This window comes from Seriola lalandi, unplaced genomic scaffold (genome assembly GCF_002814215.2).
Source record: "Seriola lalandi dorsalis isolate HSWRI2012SDOR001 ecotype SW California unplaced genomic scaffold, Sedor1 jcf7180002053988, whole genome shotgun sequence".
NCBI lineage: Eukaryota > Metazoa > Chordata > Actinopteri > Carangiformes > Carangidae > Seriola > Seriola lalandi.
The window spans coordinates 81,394-93,549 of NW_019524541.1; the positions used below are offsets into that span (position 1 = coordinate 81,394).

The window sequence follows — 12,156 nt, forward strand, 5'->3', positions numbered from 1 at the left end:
CCGCCAAATCTCTCCCACCCCTCCCTCTCACGGTGTGGCGGTTCCTGTTGCTCTTGTTTTCACTTCCCCAGTAGTCTGGTGCGTGGGAACCAGCGTTTCTGCTGCAGTAATGTCTACGACAGAGTGTGTGTGCTTCTGTAACCGAGTCAGTGCGCTCTCAAGTACTGTGTGTGTTTTGTGTGTACGTGTGTGTAAAGGTGCTGAGGTGACTCTGTATGCGTGTATGATGGTGTCGGTGTGTTTGTCAATCTTGGGTTTTGACTGTGTGTACGCATCACTGTATGTGTGAGTGTGTGTGTTTGGTTGGTTGGTTTCATGTCTATCTCTCAGGCAATCTCTGCTATCTCAACATGTCTATAAAAGGCCAGTATGGGACATCTGATGGAACTGAACTGTGCAACCCAACGGAAGTGTGTGTATGTGTGTGTGTGTGTGTGTGTGTGTGTGTGTCTGTGTGTGTGTGTGTGTGTGTCTGTGTGTGTGTGTGTCTGTGTGTGTCTGTGTTCATGGAAAGTATAGACGGAACAGGCATTAGTGGTAGGGATAGGATATAGCTGAGTAAGGAAACTGATGGACCGATTGCCAACTCCACCCTCTTACCCTACCCCTTGCAAGAATCCAGAGATTAAATTTAAGGACTAAGGACTAAATTAAATTCTGTGACACGTGTCAACATCTTGACACAGTTCATTTTATCTTTAATATATTTTTAAGGCATTTTGAGGTTTGATGTTTTACAAATTTATATATTATGGATAAACTATTGACAAATATTTCAAAAATAAATGCATTGTTATTTCAAGTGAAACTGTGTGTTTATTCCACAGGTCAATATTAAGGCACATTTATTGTATGTTTACATCCTGTAGTTTTCATTTGTGCCAGAGGGGAGTGACAAAGCTATATTCCTCTTAGCTGAAAATTTATGAAGTGTAGCTAAAATACAGCAACGTAAGAATATGCTATTTGAACAACAATGGATTTTTCATGTCATGACTTTGCTGAAAAGGGTATAAACGTGGCAACAAACTAGGAGCAGGTGCATTTGGATACAAAATTGACAAAAAGATTAGACAAATTTCTCTCAACAATTATCTGCTGGTAAGTTCTCGCAGCAACACTGCATTTAGTCTTTGGATTCTTATGCCAACGTTTTTTAGTTTTTTTTTAATAAAGAGTGTTTCTCTACTGTTTATCCCATTCATCCTGTGTGGAAAACTTCTGCCATGTTTATTTTATTTTGTTTTAAACTTTTTATAGTATATAGCACAGAACAATGACACTTACCACAGCACTAACAGCCAAGGCTATTTTGCAAAGCCCATCTGTAGATGGGCCTTAATAAATATACATAACAAAGTCCTGTTTTCCTACAAACAGACATGAGTTTTAAGTTGCTGTGATTCTGCCTCAAATATTATCATTATATTAATATTACCTTCAAACCATCAAACACCAAATCATAAAAAAGTCATGCTGTGTTTTTTTTCCTTTTTTAAGCCACTTATAAACTGTATGCAGTATGCATAGCCCTCCTACATCTCCCCTTCACTGATGGGGTCTCAATGGTGGACACACATTCCTATGCCTCTAAAATCTCTGTGTGGCCTATTGATACAGAGACACACATTAACCCTTTCCCTGCACAGTCTTTAAAAACATGTACACAAGTCTGTGGTTAATCTCCTCTCCCCTGTCTTTTTTACTTTTCTTCCCTTATGACATTCATCAGTTGTATAAGAGCATGAGGGAAAGACAAAGGGGAGAAACTAACCCATCCTTGGCTTATGACAGAGCTCTACAATCAGTTAACAAAGGGGTTAACTTCGCCTGGGTGGCCTGTGGAGCAGCCCCCAGGGTGAAACTCTCTCTCACTCATTCACTCAGTCACACCTATACACAGAAATCATGTCCAGCTTAATTTGGAATTAACTAGTAATCTTTTAGTGAAATACATTAGTATAAATTAGAAACTATAAACTACTATTCAAACAGTAATCAACTAAATTTTCATATGAACTGCACATTGTATTTTATAACCTGTATCCTTAAGGTAAAGTATTTGATTATACTCAATTTATTTTTGGTCGTAAATTTTAGAAATTACACTTATGGATAATAATGTTTAAAATATTTGATTTCAGAAAATGATCAAGGAATAATTAAAAAGGCAAAGGCAGGGCCTTTTCAGTTACTTGTCATTTCCATTCATCCTGTTTAAAGCAGATGGTCATGCCCTGGTTGAGGTTGTAAACAAATTACTCACATCCGAAGATAAAGGTTTTCTCAGGTCTACTGCCTGAAATATGGGAAAGATCTGAGGCTGAGATGCTACTATTATGATTTTAGAGGTCACATTTGGCCTTCCTCTGGTGATAGTATATCAAAGCAACTTCCCCTTGAAGTGGCGTCAGGAGTAACCAATAAACTGGGAAGGAAGGTGGGTAGGTGACCATATGGCCACTGATTGTTTCAGGCAAATTTCTTTGGTTTGTGTGTGTTTGTGGCATCATCATATCATCAAGACAGGAGGTAGCATCAAGGTGGTCCAGGTTTTAAACATATTGTGCCTGACACAAATGCACCCAGTGGTGTATCTCGACACATTTAGGGACCCCTACTAGGAGCATACCAGAACACCCAAGTTTAGAAACTGTGCTACAGATACCCCTCTCAGTGACCACCACTGCCACCACACACAAACACAAACACAGCACACACAGGTTTCCCTAAACAGCCACCCAGGGAGATCTCTACAGGTCAGGTACCATAAATCCAACATTCGATAGCAACTAACAAACATCTTTTCCAGTCTTTACAAACTTGAACAAATAAGAATTACAATAATGCTGTACATTCATACGAATCACTGTTCCTTTGATTGAAGAAAGAAGAACATGATAACGAAAGGCTTTTTAGGAAACTTATAAATTAAACTGTATCCAGTTTCCGTTCTCTTCCAGTTTCCTTTCTCTTCCAGGTTTTAACTTTTTTCCAAAGAGTTCTTTTCTCATTCATCCATCTATCCCCTCCATTTCAACACTTGCACAGATCCATTTAGTGGTGGCAGAAAACTAAGCAACATAACCCAGACATCCCTCTTTCCAGCCACATCCTCCAGCTCCTCCTGGAGGTCCTGAGGCATTCCCAGGCCAGATGGGATATGCAATCCCTCCAGCATCTCTGGGGTCTGCCCCACGGCCTCCTGCCAGTTGGACATGCCCAGAATACCTCCACAGGGAGGAAACCAGGAGGTCTGCTGATTAGACAACCAAACTGCCATAACCGGCTACCTTCAACATACAGATTCAGCAGCTCTTTCCGAATGTCCGAGCTCCTCATGTTGTCAGTTATTGTGAGCCCATTTTGGCTTGGCACTTGTGCTGGATTGTTGTGGTGATAAAAAACTGAATGACTGAAAAAAAAAGGAGATTGCAGATACAACACCAACATTACTGCCAGTGCCATACCAATCTGCCTGCCAATCTTTCACTCCATCTTGACTTCACTTGTGAATGAGACCCCAAGACATAGTCCAATATAGGTGAAAACAGGCATTCTCTCCCCCTAGGCAACACTGGAAAAGGAGGCCCCAGGCCTTATACAGGTTCCACAGCATGTAGAGGTTAGCCAAACTATATCAAGTTTGTGTAGCTTCACCTTCTGAACTAGCTTCAGCTTCTTCCCCAAAAGAGGTCACATTCCACGTGAGAAGAGCCACTTTTTGTAGCCAGAGTTCATCATGTCAAGGCCCTCACCTTTGTCTTCTGCCCCAACTTACAACACTCCAAACAAACAAGTACAATAGAGGGTATTTTAAAGCTCTTTTCTCCATTTCCTTTTATCATACATTAATTTCTTCCTCTTTCATTCAGGATTACACAATACACCACATCCACCACAAGATAAGTTCTCACAATTCATGAAATTAAGCAGTTCAGCAGTGCTTCATAACCACAGAAATATCACATGGGTATTTGTTTTGCTTCTACTTCTCACTGATTTAGGACCTCAAGCTTTTTCCTCTTTCTCACTGAAAGTTTTTGTCTATGTAAGCATCAGCTAAATGCCTAAACCATAAATGTAATATGTTGGAATTATTATTATCATCCTCCTCCTCCTTATGTTATCTGACTGTTCTGTCTTAGGGTGTGTTCAGACTGAATTTATCCCTGCATGAAAAAGCATAGGCTCTTCATTCATTTGAATGAGGCCAGTTGATGGTGCAGCGGTGGTGCTGACACAGAGTGCTCTAGCAAAAAGTAACTATGTATAAACAGTTATCTGGCAAAAAAAAAAAAGACAACTTCTGCTGCAACACAATGCAACATCATCTGGCAAGTGCTGTGTTGGCCAATCACATACATCCAAGCAACGCATAATTGCTGCTCTGATTACTTCCAAGACATAAAATCCTGTCTGACAGTATTACAAACTGTTGTGAAGTGCTTTGGCAAATGATACGCCCTCAAATTCTGTTGCTCAAACCTGGACTTCCTGGATTGTATTTCAGTGTCTCACTGGTACCTGAAACAACATGCCCACCTCCAACGCAGGCCTTACGTTGTTTTAAAGCTGGGCTGTTTTCAGTCTCAATCAACACTTAGTCTTTGGATGGTGGACTTCATCTTTCTCTGTCCTCACTGTGCTCCACTCACATTTTCCCATGTGCAAGTAATAATAATCTTTGACATTATTTTAGTTAGAAGAAATATGCAGACCTCAGGTAATCCTATATCATTATATTATATCCTATATTACACAAGGTTAATTTTATGAAGACATTCAGAACCAGCTTGAACTTTCCTACCTGGCAGCGGCTGAATATATCACTGGGAGTGGGCTGGACATTGAAGTGTTTGAGGACTTGAACAGCCTGGTCTCTGGCCTTTTCAGAACAGTCTAGGGACAGACAGCGACCCTCACCCACCTGGGAACGCAACTAGAAATATGGGAAGGCAGAGGCAACATATGTATTCTAGCAAACAAGGAACACAGGCAAAATGCATCATGAGTTTGATCACACAAGATTTGTTCCTGACTTCACATTAGTTACTACTTACACTTTGGAATGGTTGTCCACATGTGAGTATGACACGGCCGTCGGCTTGTGCTAACTGACACACAACAAATATACATCAATATAAAATAACACATTTAGTAAATGCGGTACTGATACTATTGGTCATTTACAACATTTAGTATTTTTGTTTGACTTAATCTTCTTTCTGTATGAATTTATTGTCTCTGTATGTTCTCAGTCCAGACTACTAACTCACCTTTGCAGCTACTCTGTGATCATCAGTGTTCTCCAACATGACCACGTCAACTCCTAAACAGCGCAGGTACCTCCCGAGTCCTTGAAGCATATTGTCGCACACCACCCGCAACTGCTGGGGGGGCAGAGGGGGGGAATCTTCTGAGTGCTTCTTGCCACACAGGAGGTCTTTCTCTGTGTCAGAGCGAGGGGGACTGACCCTTTGAGCCCCCTGAAATTCCTAAATGGACAGAGACAATAATGTGATACTTAACTGATCCCCACAGGGGGATTTTCTTTTCACATTCACCACAGTGCAGGGAGGTCAAAGCACAGGGTGAGCTATACAACCGCACCCCTGGAGCTCATAGGGACTGCTCAGGTCTTGGTCAAACACATATTGTCCCTCCCTGCAGGTTGGATGCTCAAACCCAGGTTCTTCAGTTGGGAGTTTTCGGCATTCATTCACAAGACTCAAGGTTATTGCATGCTTAAGAAATGGTAAATATATTAGCGCAATAGTTCTTTAAAATGAAAAAAGTTCTTTATAGTTCACAATTGCAGTCTGTGACAAGGACTAAAATTCAAAACAAACTCCTGAAAGGAACATGTTTGAACAGAAATGTCTCTAATGAGCTTAAACCACGATACACTTATTCAGAGTCAAAATGTCAAGAACAGGTTAAGTCGTAAATGGATCCTGGCTTCTACATATCTCATTAGTGAAAGTTCCTTTCCTGATCTTAGCTCATCTGTCTCCAAAAACATGTGTGTCTGACATCTATCCAGAAAAACTAGAGAGGAAGAAAGTAAGTTTTTCCTGAGCTACATATTATCTTTTTATCTTCCTTGTGACTTTCAATTAGCTATCTTCATATCTTCATGTTCATGGCAACCTCATAAAAATAAGTAAACTCCGTCATTAACTTAAACTGCTATGAAAAAAATGGGAATTGACCCCTTACCTCTTTGCCAAGGGCCTGTTTCTTCTGCTTGGCCTGTTTCTCCTTCTGCTTCTTGTCTCCACTCTTCTCTGATTGGCTTGAAGAGATGCTGCGCAGGTCAGCTGGCAGCCCAAAGGATGCTGGGTTGCTGGAGAGGACAGAGTACACATCCAGCAAACAGTAGGCATCTGCCACTAGAAGAAGGTTAAAAACAAGAGAGGGAAAAAGAGAGGAAGGTGGGGGGATTTATTGGTTTGCAGTTCGTCAGGGGATAACAAAATAATCTTTGATATTCTATAGCGAAAAGAACTACGACCATCTGGCTCCCTGTCATTGTGTGTCTCTGCATGCATAATAGCTTACCTGCATATCTAATTTGGCTGATGCGCAGTGGACGTTTCTCCCAGTTGGACATCTGTTCCGTCTTGTCCAGGGGCTTTCCTATGACCTGTTGTACCAGTAGACTGAGGCCTTTCTCTGCAGAGTCCTCTCCAACCATCACCTCTTTAGGACCATTTTGAGTCCTGTTGATCTTACTACTCTGGATCTATATAAAGCATCACAGACATTAAACTCAAAAGGAAATGGCCCAATGTTGAATATTTCTTCTCTAAAAACCTGTTGCCATGGATTGATCCAAGCAAGTTTATGAATTCTAAATTATCTAGAATTTGTGACAATGCAAGGATCCAGGCAATGTATTTTAATTAGTCTCTTCCTTCTTATGGCTTGCAACAACATCCTGTTTTAACCGGATATTCCTTGTGATTTTACAAAATATGCCTTGCATTCCTCACATCCTGCAACATGCTGCCTGCTCCAGCAGATGGTGAAGAAACCTCATCAGTTACTGGCCCATGTTGTCATTTCCACATTCCTGTACCCCTCAGAGACTGTGACTTCAGCTACATATATCTCAGGCAAATTACTGGGACACAGCAGCAGTATGTACCCGGGCTATCTTCCAAATATAGCCAAGAACTGTGTTCACTATAAACACAGCAAATCTGTTACAACCTCTAGTACAGTATCCCTGGTTGCATGGGACACAGTAGTCAACAAACAGTGATGCTTGCCGAGCTAAGCCAGACTAAGCCTGCTCCGTTCTTGGCCGCCGTAAGTACCAAAGAACTAACTTGCTCAGAAAATCAGAATAGTTTAGCCTTACCCATTCTGGGGTTACAACTACAATACACTTGCAAGCATGTATATGTATATGTTGAATGTTGTAATGTGTTAAAGCGTTCGAGAAATATAAGGTTATTGTCAAACATGACGTTTGCTTCTTTTTTTAAGTTTATTAAATCAGAACCAAAAAATATACCTGTTCAAATTAAGGAAAAACAGCGCTCAATTTAATTTAGAAGCCTTTTAGTTATGTGATTGACAAGATAATGTTACCTTTTGGTGTATACTAAGAAGATCAAGTACCCCCTCCATCTTCAGTGGCTCCTCTAAAAACTGGTGCCAGGTGGCCAAGAGAGACTTGAGATCTCCTGTCATACCGTAACCTAAATTGAAATAAAAAGGGGAAATGTGAGGGACAGAAATATGTTAAAAAAAAATAAAAAAAAAAAAAAAAAAAAAAAAAAAGTCTTAAATACAACAAGGCTATGATATCAGGACTGTTGCTTACCCAGTTTAAGGACATTTCTTTCAGAGAACAAGCTCCTGATGAAACTTATAGTATCTGGGTGTTGACAGAATCCGTTTGCACAGAGGTCCAATAAGAAAACCTGGTCAAAAACTGCAAGCTGTATCAGGGCTACTTGCTGAGTTGAGATGCAGCCAAATGTAGGCTGCCACTCCATGTCAACTCCTACTATACCACCTTCCTAGGAAAGGATAAACAGGAGACGATAAGTCAGCTACAAAAAATTGATTTTTAAAAGAAAAAACGAATTAATTAACAGATTTTCACTAATGGTTGCAAAATGACACAAAGGGGGCAACTATTTTCTTTTTTGCTGGCATTTACTTCTCTGTACCTTCAGCACAATGTGTTGACATCTCTGGAGAGCTTCTGCCGTGTCCACAAAGTGAACCTTGTCTTTGGTGAGTGGCACCTGGTAGAACTTCTGACAATGAAACTGAGATGGCGTCCAGTCCTCAGTTTGTGCTGAATCACTCAGACATATCTGTCTGAGCAGAGGCGAGACATTTGTGTTATTGTGAGTGTGCACGTTAAAAGGAGACAAGGGAGGAAAAAAAGGACAACACAAACATCAGTGAATGTACAATGAGAGTGGATAGATAGTTTCATTAGAGAGACAGAAAGGAATCAACAGAAACAAATAAAAACAGCAACAAATTAAAATTACTCAACAACTCACACACCACACTGCATTAGATCTTATGAATTAGCATGGTGTCTCAATGAAATATGGGATATGTGGCATCTTTTACATGTCACAAAAATGTACCACTAGAAGTTTCAAACTCTGGTAAAAGCTTTAACCAAAATTGAGTCTAATATTTCAGTCCACACAATCAATGAAAATAGTCAAACATAAAATATGGCTCAAGATGTTTGTCAATAAGATACGTTGTTAAGCAGCTTTGAGCAGCTAAGAGATGTAAATCAGTAATTTAACAATAGACTTGCAGTGTGAGAAAGGGGATGTGGTGAACAACACTTCAGCTCCACGTTGCACTTCTGGGATAAAAATTCAAGGCTCCAACTATTCCGCTTTATATGAATAAATACAGCCTGTACATACCACAAGTTGTGTAATAGGATACGTTTATGCATATTTGGGTCAACTTACTGCAGATCAGGTGGTAGACTCTGCTGCGTTTCCCATACTCCGCAGGGCAGTCGATATCTCGGGATGTTGTATCTCAGTGACCACTGAGAGGCTTTCTGGAGACCACAGTACTTCACCAACATCTCCACCAAGTTGATCTGCAGCTCAAGATCATCTGCCACTACATACTATATATAAATAATAGACACATGCAATTAAAAAAAACAAAACATCCTGCATATCTTATTGCGACTATATATAAAGTACAATTTATCTACACATCATATCTATACACATCTATAAGCACAACTTACCTGAACATGGTCACTCCAGTTATCCTCTGTCATGCTTTTCTAAAAGAAAAATAGAATGAAATACTGATAGAAAAAAAGAATACAAAATCAGTATTTAATTGTTTCTGAGTAAAGTTTCTATCTGGGTAATCTGACTAAGATTTGCTGAATTCAAAATAGACTATATTGATACTTGCTCAGCCTCTTTCACCTACAGTTTTTAATATCCAGGAAACTCCTCCAAAGATCAGAGGCTGATATTAATTCAAACATCTAATTTGTTGTTTGCAGACACATCTGACAATTTTCTTACAATCAAAAGTAAAAACTTGAAATAAAATCAAAAGGGCAACAATATAGTGTATATGTAGTGTAGTATTAAAAGAAAAAATGTAATTTGCGCATTTTCTTTCAACTGAATGAAGCAAAACTGAAATAAATGCTCAATATGGTCTTGGAAAAGAGGTGAGACTGCCAACAAATCAGTGAAGAAACCTGATAGAAAAAGGAGGAGTTCATGAATTTAATCAATGTTGACGATGGTCTTAAGCAACAAAATATTACACACGACTATGAACAATACATTCAACAACAAAAAATACATGTCATAAAGAAAGTGTGAAAAGTGTGTATTTTGGACACTAAACACAAAAGGATGTGTGTTTTCCATCTCAAAACGATTACCATACTAAAAATACAAGACACTAATGAGTAGCCTGCTTATATCCCTGGTATATATTATTATGTTTAATGAAATTTGAAAGTGTGCTGTATCCTTTACCTCCACAAACCTCTTGTACATGAGGAAACGTAAAGAGTTCAGTCTCCTCTTGTGAAGAGCATTGGGACACAGTCCTGTGTCAAGAATAGGAGATCACAATCATTTCTGCCTGAGACAGACACAAAATACATAAAAACTGCATGTGCCTTGTAACACACCTTGTTCAATATTGAATTTCTCCACAAGTCGAAAGATGTGTTTGATGAGCATTTTGGGCTGGATCTGACTCATGCAGTGTTTGGACAGAGAGAGGCGAGGAAACCGCCTGTGGTAACACAACATAGATTTTTACAGCGGCTCACTCGTGCTTACATGTACAGTACAGGTTCTCATACATTCACACACGCTCCATACTTGCTTATCTCTTCTACACTGAAGCTGGGATGGCACCAGGAGTCTAGCAACGTGACGAGTCGTTGTTCGAGATGATTGTGGCCTGTGACGTAGGATTCTGCCAATGATAGCTTATCCTGCAAGATTAGCGGTACGCAGATCTGCAGAAGAAAGTGAAAGAGCACAGTTTGGAAAAGTTTTTACCGTTTTAAAAAAGAACTGTTTGAGAATTTCACATCTAACACATCTAAAGTATCAGCTGAAAATATTCATCTCACCTCCTCCATATTCAGTTCCTTCTGTAACTTAAACTTGATGCAGAGCACCGCTGCCTGTGAGAAACAGAGAGAAATTCAGCATTGCTATAGAAAATAAATGTTGTGTATCAGTATTAATTTTACTTTTTACATTTTCATCTGAAATCTTTCTGCCATTAAAAAATTATCAAAAAAAATCACCTCTTTGTAGCAGTTGAGGGCCTGCAACTTCACAATGTGCAGTCGGAGTATTGCTGGGTCCATGGAGTTAAGGTGGTAGATGTTAATGAGGCTCTCTACAAAGCTGGGCTGGGTATCTGTTAGTAAACTCAGGGCACGACGCTGGAGCTCCAGTGCTTGCCGCTCTGAGACTGAACTCAGGATCACCTGGTGGAAGGACAAAAACAATGAGGAACCAAAAAACTTACAAATATTATCTAAAAAAAAAAAGGAATCTTGCTTTATATAGAGATGGAAAACATGAAGGACAGCATAAGAGAAAAGCCTGGAACATAAAGCAATAATTGTTGCTGATACAGATTTTCCAAAATAAGTCACTCATGAGACAACACTGTAACCACTGGAACGAATCGTGGTGCTGTGGTAATAGTGGTAATAGATGTGTGGCCATGAAGGTGGCAGGATGTTGGCTCAAGTCTGAATTCAGTGAAGTCACATTAATGGCTACAGTCAACACAACTTTATGGTTTAAATATCCGGATATACAGCATACATGTACAATGCACTTCTTAAGCAGGTTTACAAACGTGGCAGTGTAATAAATTTTACATATGAAAGTAATTATTATTTCAACACACATAAAAATTTAACACGCTCTTCAAGCTACTTATCAAGAAGAGATACCTGTAAGAGGTATCTTTTCCGTAACCTGTAACCCTCTGCAGGTTGCACAGGTGAAAATAAATACTTTTTGCCTAGAAATGGTGCACATCCGCATGTGCACTAAACAGTACAAGTGCAGAACTGCCCAGAAGTGTCTAAAACTGCTGGAACTGTGACTCTGTAGTACATTACTATAATGAATCTCAGCTACCTCAGAATGGTCCTTCATCCATGTCTGGAATTCCATAAGGATGTGATAGCTGAGGGTGTGGCTCCGACTCTTCTGTTTGCCTGGACAGCTCTCCAGGATTGTCAGTAAGGCCTCCAGAGGCTCAGACAGCTTTGAAAATCCCTGGAGGGCTAGCAAATGTAGCTGTGTGGGGATAGAGAGAGAGAGAGAGAGAGAGAGAGAGAGTGGTAAGACTTTTAGAGAGGAAAAGCTGATTGTATAAAACATTACAGCTCTGTCTTTTTCATCTTGTTTTTTTGAAGGTAGTTCCATTCAAATCTGAACCCTACTGTATATGCATCATTCATATTACAGCCACACAGTGTTTACTGAAAAATACAACAATCTATGACTATTGATCGTGTTAAACGGAATCTGAAGAAATCTCTCTACATTTGGGGCCAAAACACATATGTAGTTTGAAACACTGAGAGCGAGTTAGAGTGACCCCTTTTGAAATTTATAAAAAAAA

General features: G+C 39.7%; 1 protein-coding gene across 1 annotated transcript in view; it reads right to left on the minus strand.

Moving 5' to 3' along the window:
• exd3 (exonuclease 3'-5' domain containing 3) overlaps positions 1 to 12,156 on the minus strand; it is a 36,305-nt gene that overhangs the window by 22,112 nt on the left and 2,037 nt on the right. Inside the window, exons 2-17 of the mRNA XM_023402784.2 lie at positions 11,667 to 11,828; positions 10,814 to 10,999; positions 10,634 to 10,687; positions 10,377 to 10,516; positions 10,181 to 10,287; positions 10,023 to 10,096; positions 9,263 to 9,301; positions 8,970 to 9,136; positions 8,190 to 8,343; positions 7,838 to 8,036; positions 7,603 to 7,712; positions 6,565 to 6,748; positions 6,223 to 6,395; positions 5,280 to 5,498; positions 5,064 to 5,117; positions 4,811 to 4,942 (exon numbers count right to left, since the gene is read on the minus strand). Of these exons, the coding sequence (XP_023258552.2) occupies positions 4,811 to 4,942; positions 5,064 to 5,117; positions 5,280 to 5,498; positions 6,223 to 6,395; positions 6,565 to 6,748; positions 7,603 to 7,712; positions 7,838 to 8,036; positions 8,190 to 8,343; positions 8,970 to 9,136; positions 9,263 to 9,301; positions 10,023 to 10,096; positions 10,181 to 10,287; positions 10,377 to 10,516; positions 10,634 to 10,687; positions 10,814 to 10,999; positions 11,667 to 11,828 (2,154 nt within the window). The remainder of the gene's footprint in view (positions 1 to 4,810; positions 4,943 to 5,063; positions 5,118 to 5,279; positions 5,499 to 6,222; positions 6,396 to 6,564; positions 6,749 to 7,602; positions 7,713 to 7,837; positions 8,037 to 8,189; positions 8,344 to 8,969; positions 9,137 to 9,262; positions 9,302 to 10,022; positions 10,097 to 10,180; positions 10,288 to 10,376; positions 10,517 to 10,633; positions 10,688 to 10,813; positions 11,000 to 11,666; positions 11,829 to 12,156) is intronic.